Source organism: Oxyura jamaicensis, chromosome 1, assembly GCF_011077185.1.
Source record: "Oxyura jamaicensis isolate SHBP4307 breed ruddy duck chromosome 1, BPBGC_Ojam_1.0, whole genome shotgun sequence".
NCBI lineage: Eukaryota > Metazoa > Chordata > Aves > Anseriformes > Anatidae > Oxyura > Oxyura jamaicensis.
In genome coordinates, this window is record NC_048893.1 from 38,335,575 (window position 1) to 38,348,429 (window position 12,855).

General features: G+C 37.9%; 1 protein-coding gene across 1 annotated transcript in view; it reads left to right on the forward strand.

Annotated features, from left to right (window-relative positions):
- Positions 1-4,049, forward strand: part of TBC1D15 (TBC1 domain family member 15) — a 33,038-nt gene extending 28,989 nt beyond the window's left edge. Inside the window, exons 15-17 of the mRNA XM_035334094.1 lie at positions 1,265-1,381; positions 1,934-2,020; positions 2,672-4,049. Of these exons, the coding sequence (XP_035189985.1) occupies positions 1,265-1,381; positions 1,934-2,020; positions 2,672-2,878 (411 nt within the window). The 3' untranslated portion in view covers positions 2,879-4,049. The remainder of the gene's footprint in view (positions 1-1,264; positions 1,382-1,933; positions 2,021-2,671) is intronic.
- The last annotated feature ends 8,806 nt before the right edge of the window (positions 4,050-12,855 follow it).

Genomic DNA, 12,855 nt, shown 5'->3' on the forward strand with positions numbered 1-12,855 from the left:
AAAATGTGGAAGTTCTGATAATTGCAGGTTAATTGGATTTTTTTTTTTTTTTACTGAAGCGATCTTGGGTTCAAATAGCGTAATTAAGATGAACAAACATCTTTGAGCACTGTTTAATTCTTTGTTCCAATAAGAAAGTCTAACAACAGTACAGCTCTATTGTCCAAGATGCATTTAACAAGAGCGCAGTATACGCTCACTTGGGAGTTTTCCATGTAAACATTCAGATGAATGGGAGCAGCCTGGAAAAGAGTATTTTCTAGGACATAACATGACATAGAGTTGTGCTGGGGAACAGAAGGGTTATGAAAAGAACAGAACTGAGATGCATAAGATTTCTTCAGTAAAGAAAACTAATGTTGTTTATGGTATAATGAAATACAATGTTGATGCTTCATTCATTTCTTCCACTTAAAGAGGAGGACCAGTATATAAAGCTGTTAAAAGTAAATAATTTAGCAGTTCAGTGCCTTATATCAAAACAAGGAATGGAGAAGATTCTTCACAAGGCTGGCGATGAGATGTTCACCCTAGAGCTAGGGCATAGCAGTCTCCATCAGGCTGACCAGCGGTTAGAACTTTACACTTTCTAAGTAAGAGTTGTAGTCATCAGATTGGGATAGAAAATGTAGGTGGTTATATCATCACTGCATGGGGCAGCAGCGTGTGCTAGGCAGTGCATGCACTAGAGGGTGGCATTCTACCTTGTGTCAATAAGTTGGGATGCACAGCATGACTGCAGAGTCATATGCAGTGCTATGTACAACAATATATACTTAGCATCTTTTACAGAAATACGAATGCAAGTGAGCTGTTTTGCTGCTCTGTCTGGGTGGGATTATGTACAGTGTTTTAGTAGTCTCTCCCAAATACTGACCAGCTGCTGAGATGTCCTAAAATTGAGAGCAGCTCAGTCCTTCCTTCACGGTGGATACCCTTGACATACAGTATTACCTGGTAATTCCAGCCAGCCCTTTGATCTTCTTCCCTTCCACAAGTGAACTGCCTCATTCTCAAGATGGCACAGAAATACTGGGTAGAAAAGGAAGAACAAGGCATTTAGTGATTCAAATTTGCAGTTACAACTAATTGGCTAAAAGAATAGTTTTAAATACTTCTAGAAATACTTAGATGCCATCAAAAATATCTTAAACAACTAGGCCTTAGGGCTTAGTGAAGTTTCATTAAAACCTTTTCTAACATTTACCCTTCTTCTCAGAGGAGGAACATAAGCATTTCAAAAGTTTTTCTCATATTTTAACAGGTCATGTGGACAGAGTTGCCTTGCCAGAATTTTCATCTTCTTCTCTGTTGTGCTATCTTAGAATCTGAAAAACAGCAAATAATGGACAAACACTATGGCTTTAATGAAATATTGAAGGTACTAAGTTCTTACGCATTATTTTAAATATTAATTAACTTTCTGGAGTGAATATAGTATGTTTGTATTTCATGTTTAGGGGGAATAGGTGTAGGGAAGGTACATACTATCTTCAGAAGTGTTAAACTTGAATATATGTTTTTCGTACTTTCAAAAAGGTTTATTGGATGCCTGTGGTTTGTAGTAAGATCATTGGTTCTCTTGCTTAGACTCCTGCTTAGTATATTTATTCTTAATATTTGCTTTGTCTTCTATAGTCTCATTTGATACATGTTTGAAAATGTGAGCTGGGGTTAACTGGAAAGACTGGGTAGTTTGTCACATTCGGAAGAACTGTGGATTCTACTTAAAGGTCCCAGATAGTTATGAAAGCCAGCTGTTAAACACATCTTTCAGTACCTATATTAATGCAACGTATGTTTAGCACCTCACAGCTTAAGGGTCAAGCCTATGATACTTATTAGCAGTGCAGTACAGTATTATTATATTTCACAATACAGCATATTTCACACAGCTTGTTACACTTACTGTTATTTGTGAATGTATTTTCAGCATATCAATGAGCTGTCCATGAAAATTGATGTAGAATATATACTCTGCAAAGCAGAAGCAATTTCTATGCAGATGATGAATTGCAAGGTAATGATATTTTGAATCTATCTGTGAGCATTTCTAGACAGTGAAACTAGTAGTTGGCTCTAATTGTGTATGTACGACTTGTGAAACAGCTGAATGTTTGGATATGATAAGGGGTGTGCTCTATCTATATGGCACCTATGTTCCAAAAGTCTATAAGCAAGATTAATGTTACAGGGAAATACTGTTCACAGGGCGGGGGAGAAGATTAATTGTGCCTTTTGATTGTAATTTCTTAACTCTTACTAAATAACCTGAGTACTGAGTACAAGTAATTTGATATTTGGTGTGCTCAGAAAAGATGAGGTGAAAGATCCATTGCACTGAATGCGTACCAAATGTATTTGACAGCAACTAATCTTTCACTCTATTTTAAAAATATATATTAATTTCAATAATATGAAGTGTAATTATAATAGTTATGTGGAGTTTTATTTTAGTGATGAAGATGGTAATCAGTAAATGATTACTGAGCCTTTTACTGTCTTTTTGAAACACAGATGCAGAAAACAGTCTCTTTAATGGAAATAGTGCTGGGAGAGATGTTTGCAGTACAGCCAAATTCAGATGAATGATTATATATTTTGGGGAGGGGGAAATTTGTAAATCTTACTTTTTAATTTAATTACAGTGTTTTTTCCTTCTCTTTTACAGGAATTGCCTCAAGCAGTTAGTGAGATCCTGGGCATAGAAAGCAGTTCCGTAACACCAGATTCAGATACCGGAGAGGATGAAAGTGCAACAGTGCTGAGCTGTCCAACGTCGTTGTATCAGAGTATCTCAACACCTGTAACTGCTGCCAATGGAACAAGAGAAAGCACTCAACAGATGTCTGAGACACAGAGCATGACACCTGCATAATTGCAGTTGATTAAATTGAAGAAAGACTTTACTGAGCACGTTTTTTCCAAGCACTTGAGAGATGGATATTTAAATTTGGTGTTGATTAAGCTTTAAGGTTGGAAAGAAAATCTGTACTGTAATGCTCTTGCATTAAAGCTTTACGACATGACTCAACTTAACTATTTTTGTAGTTTCTTCTACCAAAATAGCCTTTTGTTTTCAATAACATTCCTTAATATTTTTGTAGCCAAGTGCATTTTCTTTTTGCTGGTGAACTGGAAATGAATGGTGATTAAGAAGGAATTTGGGAAGTACATATTTGCTGAGCTTTCACACATTGATCTAAGATGGTGTGAGTTCTTTGATTTGAGCAGATTCACAATAGGCCAGCTGAAGCTGCTGTAAAAAAAAATTCAAGCTGAAGAGATGCTGATGTGTTAAAGATCATTTTGTAAATGAATGGGTTTTCCTTATCTCAAATGTTTACAAAAATACTTGTAAGTATTTGTTGCTGGTTGAATGTAGATTTGAAATGGACATTTTTACATACAGTTTAATGTCCAAATACTGATTTTTGTGTAACTGGGAGTGGATGAACAGTATATTTTTACATTAACATATCTTCACTTTATATATGCGTATATATATATTTACACACATACACTATATACAGAGATGTTTGTGAATACTAGAAGGATAGTCATATTTTCAATATCTGAATAAACTTGACTGTTCATTCATATGAATCAGTTTGACCAAATTAATGAGCAGCTCAAACTTGGGCTCTTTTTCAAAACTATTTTCTAACTGAAGGAAACTTTCATGTGAATACATTAAATCTTACTCTTGAGGTCATTTTGCAAATAATTTCTTGCAAATTTACTAATGTTTATCTTTGCTAATATATTAACGGATCAATTAACTACTTACACTTTTTATGCCAAGATTATTTGGAGAATTAATAACCAGGTTATTAAAAAAAGTAATCACAATTTACATTAATGCATTTTTTTTGTATATGCAAAAGGCAGTGTGAGTTTATTCCATGCCACGATGATGTCCTCTGACGTTATGTGAAATTTAAAATAACTGATTCAGTGTATTCGTTATTTGGTAACTGCTGTACATATATAAAATAAAAATCAAAGCTGATTTAGTGTTTTTAATTAAATCATATTTAGAGAAAAAATCTAGTTGTCTCGTTGTTGATCTAATCATGAGATAGAGGGGACAGCTACAACCATTAGTCCATTGATACATATTTTATGTGTAATGGAGAGCAGGGGGAATATCTGTTTCTTACAGAGTGGAGCATGCCTGTCATCTCTGGACTGTTGATGCTGGATATGGAGGACCTTTCTTTTCTTCTCGAGCAGTTTGCTATTACAAATGGTATTTGTACCATGTAAAGCCAAATACAAGCAATACAAAAAGGCTTTAATAGATAAATCAAGTTGTTACAACAATTTGAGACCTGATCAAACTTCTCACACCAGTTGTGAACAGACACTGAAGAGCTGAATCAGAATAGGCTTTGTTTTTAATATCGTCAGTGCACTATCTCTCATCAGCTAATAAGAAAATCTTACGCATTGAAAGTCAAGGATTCACCACCGCTCAGCATATCTATAGCCTTTCATTTCCTGCTCAGGAAATTACTGTGAAGCATCATGCCTTTGTTCACCGTGGAGCATTGTGCTTCCTGGCAGCTCATTTAACATGGTGTAGAATACAAAATGGCATTAAAATTTATATAATCAACACCGTGGTGCAAATATACTAAGCAAGTTAGTTTCAGTATTTTTGGAGCACCTAGTTGACTTTGAAGTGTATTTGTTAAATATTTTTGTCAAAAATTAAGATGAAACTAGGGAAGGGAAACATCTAAAACTGGGAATCGTAATGCACAAGTCTGTCAATTAACTACGCGTGGGTCTTAGTTATTCAGGATATGCAGTCTCAAAATTATATGCAACATTAAGATTTTGAAGTAATAATTGGGTGAATATTTAAAGTGTATTTAAGGAAAAGTGTATTTAAGGGGGATTCTGTAATTTCTTTAAAAATTTCAGTTGTGACTAACAAATACTACCAGCCCTGTGAGGGGGAAAACAAACAAACAAACAACAACAACAAAAAAGCCTTTCCTTTTTAGGTATAATTATTGACCTTTTCCCTTTATATGAAGCACTTGGATATCAAGGATGAGAAGGCTGCTCCTGAACTACAGAGCTACAGCAGCTGATGTAGAAGGCTTGGAGTAGGTAGGCTTACTTTGCCTTCCCAGCAGTGAAATGCCCATTGCAGTGTTCATTATCTGTAGTTTCCTTCCTACTGACAGGCAGCCTTGCAAGAGTTGCAATCAAGAGCAACCTCATCCTCCACCACCCTGTTCCTGATCATTGGGGATGGATATAGTCTAAGCTGAGACTACAAGCACTGTGCAAGGCCTTAATCAGGATTGTGATTGCTAACAAAAATGCCATGGGATGGAGGTTCTGCATGTGTGATTATGTATTTTTTTAATACTTGAATTATTTAGATTGCTTAGAATCAACAAATAGGAATTTTTTCCAAATATAGTTTTGGCTACAGTTGTTAGGATATAAGGCAATAATTGTAAGCAGGTTCCTGCAAACCTGTTTTTTAATGCTTGAACTTGAAGATAGTTATATTTGGGGGTGTGTATTTAAAACTTTGTGCTTTTCAGTCTTAGTATTCTAATAGTACCCATTCCAAGGTAAAATTTACATTCACGTACTCTTCTCCTTAAGAGATGTTTTTCCCTTTTGAGCTTGTTTGGGAAAATTTATTTGCCTAGAAAGTAATTTCTTGAGGCTTTGAGAGCAAGTGGTTATTGTACAAAAGAGAATTTTCTAAAGGTTCTTGGGACTTTGGACTAATGCCAATGTTTATAGAATGGATGTGGTAGTGGCAGGTCTAAAAATCTTGTAGAAGGGTGATGCTGTACTTAATTGCTCATCATTAATACTCCAGTTATATTGAATAGATTTAGCACAGGTGTGCTTGTCCTGTTCATCTATAATCACTTATTTGTACCCAGCAAGCATTGTAGCAAGTGGCCTTCAAACCCCTGTCAGGAGTGGAGGTTTAGTATTAGCAATAGCTGTGGGCAATTTCTCTAACGAATACCAAGGCTACATACAGTAGTGGGTCGTGACTGCTTTAAGAACCAGGTATGGAAATACTGTGATGTTGACTGTATTAGCAATTTGTTCCCGTTGATCTGTAGTTTAATTAAAATGAAGGCGTAAATGTTCAACAAGCCCAGCTTTGTTGCTAACATTTTTATATATATATATAACATTTGCTTTTTTCTAATGGACAAACTTATAATGCTGATGTCGCCTCCTCAGTTACTCTCTCTAGTTTTTTCTCACATGTTGCTCTCTGAAAAATTTGTTGGCTCCCAATCAGCCTAAGCAGGGAGGATACTTTCAGACATGTTACTGAGCGCTGAATCGAAGTTCCAGTGTGGGAACTTACTAGAAAGCAGTCAAAAGTACTCTTGCAACTTTTACTTCTAACGAGAACAGTTCAAAGTAAGTTTGGGGTGCTTTCTTCACTTTTTAAAACTAATTTTCTGCTACAGGACTCTTCTCTAAACTTGAACTTGACTGTAAATGGTTTGGCATTCAGAATTCAGACCATAGACAGAAGTTTTGGTACCACGGGCATAACTCGTACATGTCCTGGTGTGCTGCGAATGGAGCCTTGCCAAGTTACAGGGAGTGCATTTCCATAGGTGACGTGTACGTCCTCAAATTGTTCCATGTTGGACAACAAAGGAAAGTGCTGATGAGGTTACTGGAATTTTAAAAGTGCATCTGAGAATTGATTGACGTTAAGAATGTGGAAATGGGTGATTTAAGTGGGCTGTGAGGAGGAATAATCGCTTGCTTAGGAGTGTTGAGCATTTTTCAGCCTCTCATTTAACTGACATTCTGGTATAGATGCAATTGAAGATTGAAGTTGTTTGTTCCACTGTCTGTAGAAAACTGGCTGGTAACAAGACTTTGTCTGTAGTTGGCTAAATATCTTAAAATATGTATTTTTTCCAACCTGTTGACTGTTTTCTGAATACTTCCAGACAGTGGTTGGTGCCACCTCCCTCTGTGTGAAAGAATCGTGACAGAGACCAGCGCTTGTTCATAGGGGAGAAATTCTCTGGGCTGTTCTGTGGAGGGAAATCCTAACCCTGGGTTCTCCACGTGCGTTCATGTACCTGTACCTGGCTCAATAGTTGTGACTGTACATGAGCATTGACAAAACTCAGCTACCTAACTGAGCATTCAGATTTCATACATGTCTGCAATTAGGTTTGATTTAAAGATACTTTCAAATGCTTTTTCATGGTATTAAAAACCAAAATGAATTGTGCTTCATGTTTAGCGGGACCTGATAACGTCTGCTGTTCAATTCAGTGATGTTATTGCAGTGCAGGTCTCATATAAATTAAGCTTGAAATTCATTTTTCAGTTAAGTGGGGATTTTAACTATAAACATTTCCTAGGGAACGCGTGCTATGTTTTCATGTTAAATCACTGTCTTCGGCACAAATTGAATTTTCTGATGCATTCCAAACAAAAAAAGTAGATTGTAGGATGTCATTTTTTGCTTCATCCCAAATAAATTTCAGAAATGAGTTATAAATGTATATTTCAAACCGTCCTTATAATTCAAAGAAATTACATCTTCTAAAACAGTTACATTTTGAGGGAATTGGATTATAATGCACATTTTGATTATACAGGATACATGTGCCACACCGTAACATTAGTTCTTAGGCCTTTTCCATATATATCTTGTTATTAACCAACTGCCTGCCTGGTGGGTAGAACTTAACTTTCTGCCCAGCTGAGCACTTCAGGAGGCTGCTGTCACTTGTTTCCACTGTGTGCGGTGTGGCTGGCCCCAGCAAGGAGCCGGGCACCTGCTCAGCCTCTCGCTCCCCTCTCATGAAATGTGCAGATAATTGGAGAAGGTGAGGAGAGCCACGGATGGAGACGATGACAGGGAAAGGATGGAGATGGTGACAGGGAAAGTAAAAGCTGCTCCTGCAAGCGAAGTGCAAAGAGGATTTCATTAATTTGGTCAGTTTAGGTCTGCTGTCCTGGTTTGTCTGCTCCCAACCTCTTGTGCACCCCTGGGCTAAGAAGAGACAAAACCTTAATGCTGTGCACGCACTGCTCAGCAGCAGCCAAAGGGCTGGTGTTACCAGCACTGCTTTAGCCATGAATGTAAAGCACGGCACCATATGGGCTACCGTGAGGAAAGTTACCTTCATCCCAGCCAGACCCGGTCCAATATGACAACAGCCACACTTGATGGTGTGTGACCTCATGCTACTCTAATCCTTCCTCGTGAAGATGACACTTTTAAAATGCTCATTTAGACTTGGTACAGAAATGGTTGTATTACATAGAAGCAACTTTTATTGTCATTTTGTTGCCTGTCATTAACTCTGCTAGGTGAAACACCAGGAACTTTGCCAAGTTCTTGGTATTTGAATTAGTCCACTTGTCCCTTAAGTTACATGGGTGCACGCCAGCTTTGGGCATTGGTGTAGGAGAGCTTCAATGCTCTTCAGGTTTAGAAGACTCTTCTTGAAAGCTTCCCCATTAAAGCAACTGATGGAGGAGACCAAGAAGACCTTTAAAGTATAGGTATGTGATTTCACGGACTTGATATTTCCTCAAGCAGTGAAGCAATACAGCTACTGCTAGAAAAAGTGGTTGTCCCCATTGTTTGTTCTCTTTCTTGTGCTACTACCCTGTTTGTGTGGGTATGATCAATTTGTGCAGGTGTGTGGCAAATCACATAAAGGATCTGATAAGTTTCAGAGCTAACCAGTTCTTTTAGCCAGATCAACCATCCTGCACATTGTACCACGAGTGTAATACCTGAGTATACACATACAGCAAGTCTGTTAAAATCATGGATTTGCAACACTGGAAGGTGCTTTTAAAAGCTTGTGAATATAGACTAGCAAGAGCATCTCCTGTTGGAAGGCAGATCTTGCTTCTGCCAGATGCTTGTCTTAGTACTTCTTAAAGGCTTCCAATAACGTTGGATCCATGTCTGCTGCTGGCAACAATTCCGTGGCCTGGTGGTTCTTACTGTCTGAAGGCCTTTGCTCCCACTGAACTGGGAGTGCTTACCGACATGGAAAACATTGCTTCTTCCAGCAATCTTCTGCATAGCTAGTTTTGTCCTTTTCTCTTGCTTAGGCAAAAAAAAAAAAAAACACAAACAAAAACCCAAACCAAACAAACCCTGCCATAATTGCCATAGCTTATTTTAGGTACAGATCACCTTTCTTTGCACTCCTATAGATGTTCTCTGGACAAGAGATGATCCATGTAATTTTTATTTTTTCAGTGTCAGGATGTAAACTGGCTGGAGTAGCCTGGGTGAGATCATGTGTACCAAAGAGGATTGGAGGAGAACTGTAAATCTTGCAAGCTATTACCCCAACATGTTTCAGGTGTTTATATGCTTCCAGGCTAGACTGAATGATCACATTCAGCTGGTGGTTTTCTGTAACCTCTGACTCCCTGGATATGAGCTCTGCTTTCTCTTGTAATTGTGCAGCTGGTCTGTAAGCAGCTTGCCACCATCACCCACCCAAGATCTATTTAGATTTTGTAACTGTTGAGCGTCTCTGAGTTAAAAACTCAAGGGTGGTCACTGTGTGGTCCTTTGGTCTGTTATTAAATAATATAGGAGTGAGGGTAGGTACTTGTGGTTCTCCTTTTCTCTACACCCTCCCATTTAACTTTGAACCCACTCCTTTGTCCAATCTCTTGGTTTCATCTGCATTTTTCCTTATCTGTCCTGTGAGAGTGTTATGAGAGACCATGGCAAATGCTTCAGTACCATCAAGATTGATGATGTGAGTTGTTTTGCCTTGGTCCACAGGACTGTCATAGGAGGAAATGAGATTTACTCAACTCGATTTGTTCTCAGCAAATCCATCTTGACTGTTTAATCATCTGTTATCTTTTAGGTTCTTACAAATAATTTTGCTACTACTGTTTCCCCCCCCCCCAGAATTAAATTAAGCTGGTCCAGAACTCTTCAGCCCTTCCTCCCCCCACATCTTTTCAAAGATAAGCATAATTTAAGTCTTTTTTCACTTGTCCATCCTCTGAGTTATCAAAATAATTATTGATGGCTCAGATTTAATGAGTCTACTCTGTTAGCATAGTTTCTGCACCATGTTATTTCCTATGATCAGATTTAATCCAAGTATTCTCCAACAAATTTTATCCTGTGAAAAGCTGAGAGCTTACCTATCTGTCCCCGCCATTAATTTTGATAGCCCTCTGGTCACAGTAGATTCTTTTAGCAAAGCATATTTTAAAATAAACAAACAAAACCACTACATAGTTTTTTTTTTTTTTTTAAGTTTATTTTCTGTCTTGTCTTTTCCTTGTAGTGGGCTAATAGTTTCATTATTTTCTGACTGCTGCTGTATTTATAGGAAAAAAATAATGTTTTGATGTTTTATACTAGTTGCTGTGAATTTTGTACCACAGCTTTTGTCTACATGTTAATGCATTATGCTGTTTGTATGTAGTAGCTCAGCCCTAGTTTTCATCTTGTGTAAGTTACTTTTTTAAATTTAGGGAAATGAAACTAATGACCTATGATACTAGTAGTAAAAGTGTAGTAGAAGACTTTCCTTCCTGTACAGTGAAATAATGTCCCAGTGAAACTTTAACTTTTTCCTTAAGTGAGTGTTGCAGGTTAACCCCAGTAAGGAGCTAAGCCCCAAACAACTGCTTGCTTGCTCCCCTCCAGTGGGACAGGGGGGAGAATTGGAAGGGTAAAAGAAAACTCTTGGGTCAAGATAAATTCAGTTTATTAGGTAAAGCAACAGCTGTGTGCACAAAGCAAATAAGGAATTTATTCACTACTTTGCACTGGCAGGCTATTTACAGCAAAGTAGGGCTTCGTCGTGCATAACTACTTGAGGAGACAAAAGCCGTAACTCTGTATGTCTCACCTTTCTCCTCCTTTCCCTTGTTTTTATTGCTGAGCATGACTTTGTATGGTATGGGACATCCCTTTGGTCAATTGGGGTCAGCTGTCCTGGCTGTGTCTCCTCGCGGCTTCTTGTGCACTCCAGCCTACTCACTGATGGGGCAGCATGGACAGAAAAGACCTTGATGCTGTGTAAGCATCCTTCAGCAGTAGCTAAAACATTGGTGTGTTACCAGCACTGCTTTGGTTACAGATCCATAACACAACACCATATGAGTGACTATGAAGAAAATTAGTTAGAAAATTAATGCTATTTTAGACAAAGCCAGTGCTGGAAGAAAAAGGTTGTCTTTCTGCACTGGGTTTCATCCCTTTGGAAGCTGTAATAACTCTGAATTTATTGAAGTTCTTTTTTTTACTGAAGTTCTTAAAAAAAACTAAAATTGCCAGTTTCTGCTTTCTTCTCTGACCCTTCTTCTGCTGAAGATCATGAATTCATTTTATGTTCATTGTCACACAGTCCATGTTCTGCATAACATTTTCAAATGGTTCCTCTCTGTTAGCTCAAATCAAATCTATGAGAGCCTTCTATTTCATTGTTTTCTTCTAAAACCTGCATCAAAATTTACCATCTGTACTTCCAGACCTTCCTAGTCAGTCTATCACTTGGTAGATATCTTTTCCCAAAAGCTGTTTTTGATTAAAATCTCCTTAGTGCTATTAGAAGCTCTAAACAAAATTTGTAGTTTAGCAGTATTCCCAGAGCCATATACTGTTTGTTGTACTGTGGCTAGGAAAAAAAGAAATAAACATTTTCTGTCCATAAATACGTGTCCTTCATTCTGACGTTGATAGGGAAAAGTCCACCTACAAAACAGAAGTTACAAAAGAATAATTTCTTCTCTGGGGATAGGCAATCTGTTTGTGAGACTCATGGGTAGGCAGCATTGTTGAAAGAGTTGAATCCTTCAGTAGTCCCTGCCTGTTATATAGTTCATGCTGACATAAACTAGCTTTGTTTGGTTTGCATTCATGAGTCATCCTGAAGAGGTTACGAGAGACAGAAAATCTTTGCCAGCCTCTAGTCACCAAAGAGCGCTGTGATAGATAGCAAGGCTACTGGGTAGTGGGGTCACCCCTGATTTGTGTGGTGTCCCAGCTGCACAACTAGCATCTAGCAGCAGATAAAATCATGCTCTGCCACGCTGATAGGAGAAAAACCTAAAGCAGAGCTTGTTTTTTTTCACTGGAGCATTTGGAGAGTGCTAAGCAATCTTGCTCCTGTAAATTGTTCAACTGCGGGAACTGTGTCCAGGTATCTCTCACATAGCAGACAGGAATATCAAAGTCCAAAGACTCTGACTTGCTTTCCCATTATTAAAAATACTGAATAAACATGACATAGAATATCTCTTGGTAACTTTGGATATAAGGCTGAAATAACACAAGTAGACATGCTTTCCCTAGCTGGAAAAAAAAAAAAAAGCAAAACTTTGTGGGTTAGCATAACGAAAATGATTGGTTTGCATTACAGAAGCAAGTAGGGGAACCAAATATAATTACAAGCTTATCGTCAAGCAGAAGAAAGGATCATTATTACATTTTACACATGGGAAACTCTGGAAAAGTGAGGCTAAAAGTGCTTGCTTCAGATCTTATGTGAATACTTGAGGCAGCTGTGAACCCATCCCAGTCCCAAACATCGGGCATGACCTTCCCTTTTAAGAAAGGGGTTACCATTCTGACAAGGGCCAATTTGGACTTGAAGCTTTTGCTGGTTTCTGTTAATTGTAGTAAATGATAAGATTTCATGGTACTCTACAGTCTCAAATCTTTTGTTGTGTTTCCATCCTGGTCTCTTTTTTATGAGCAAAATGAATTTCTCAAGAAGGCAGATATGTAAACACTAGGTATAAGATGCTGAGGCTAAAACCAGAGATGTAGACTTTGTAAAGTGAGGCAAGGCACAGCTGAGTGTTAGATGT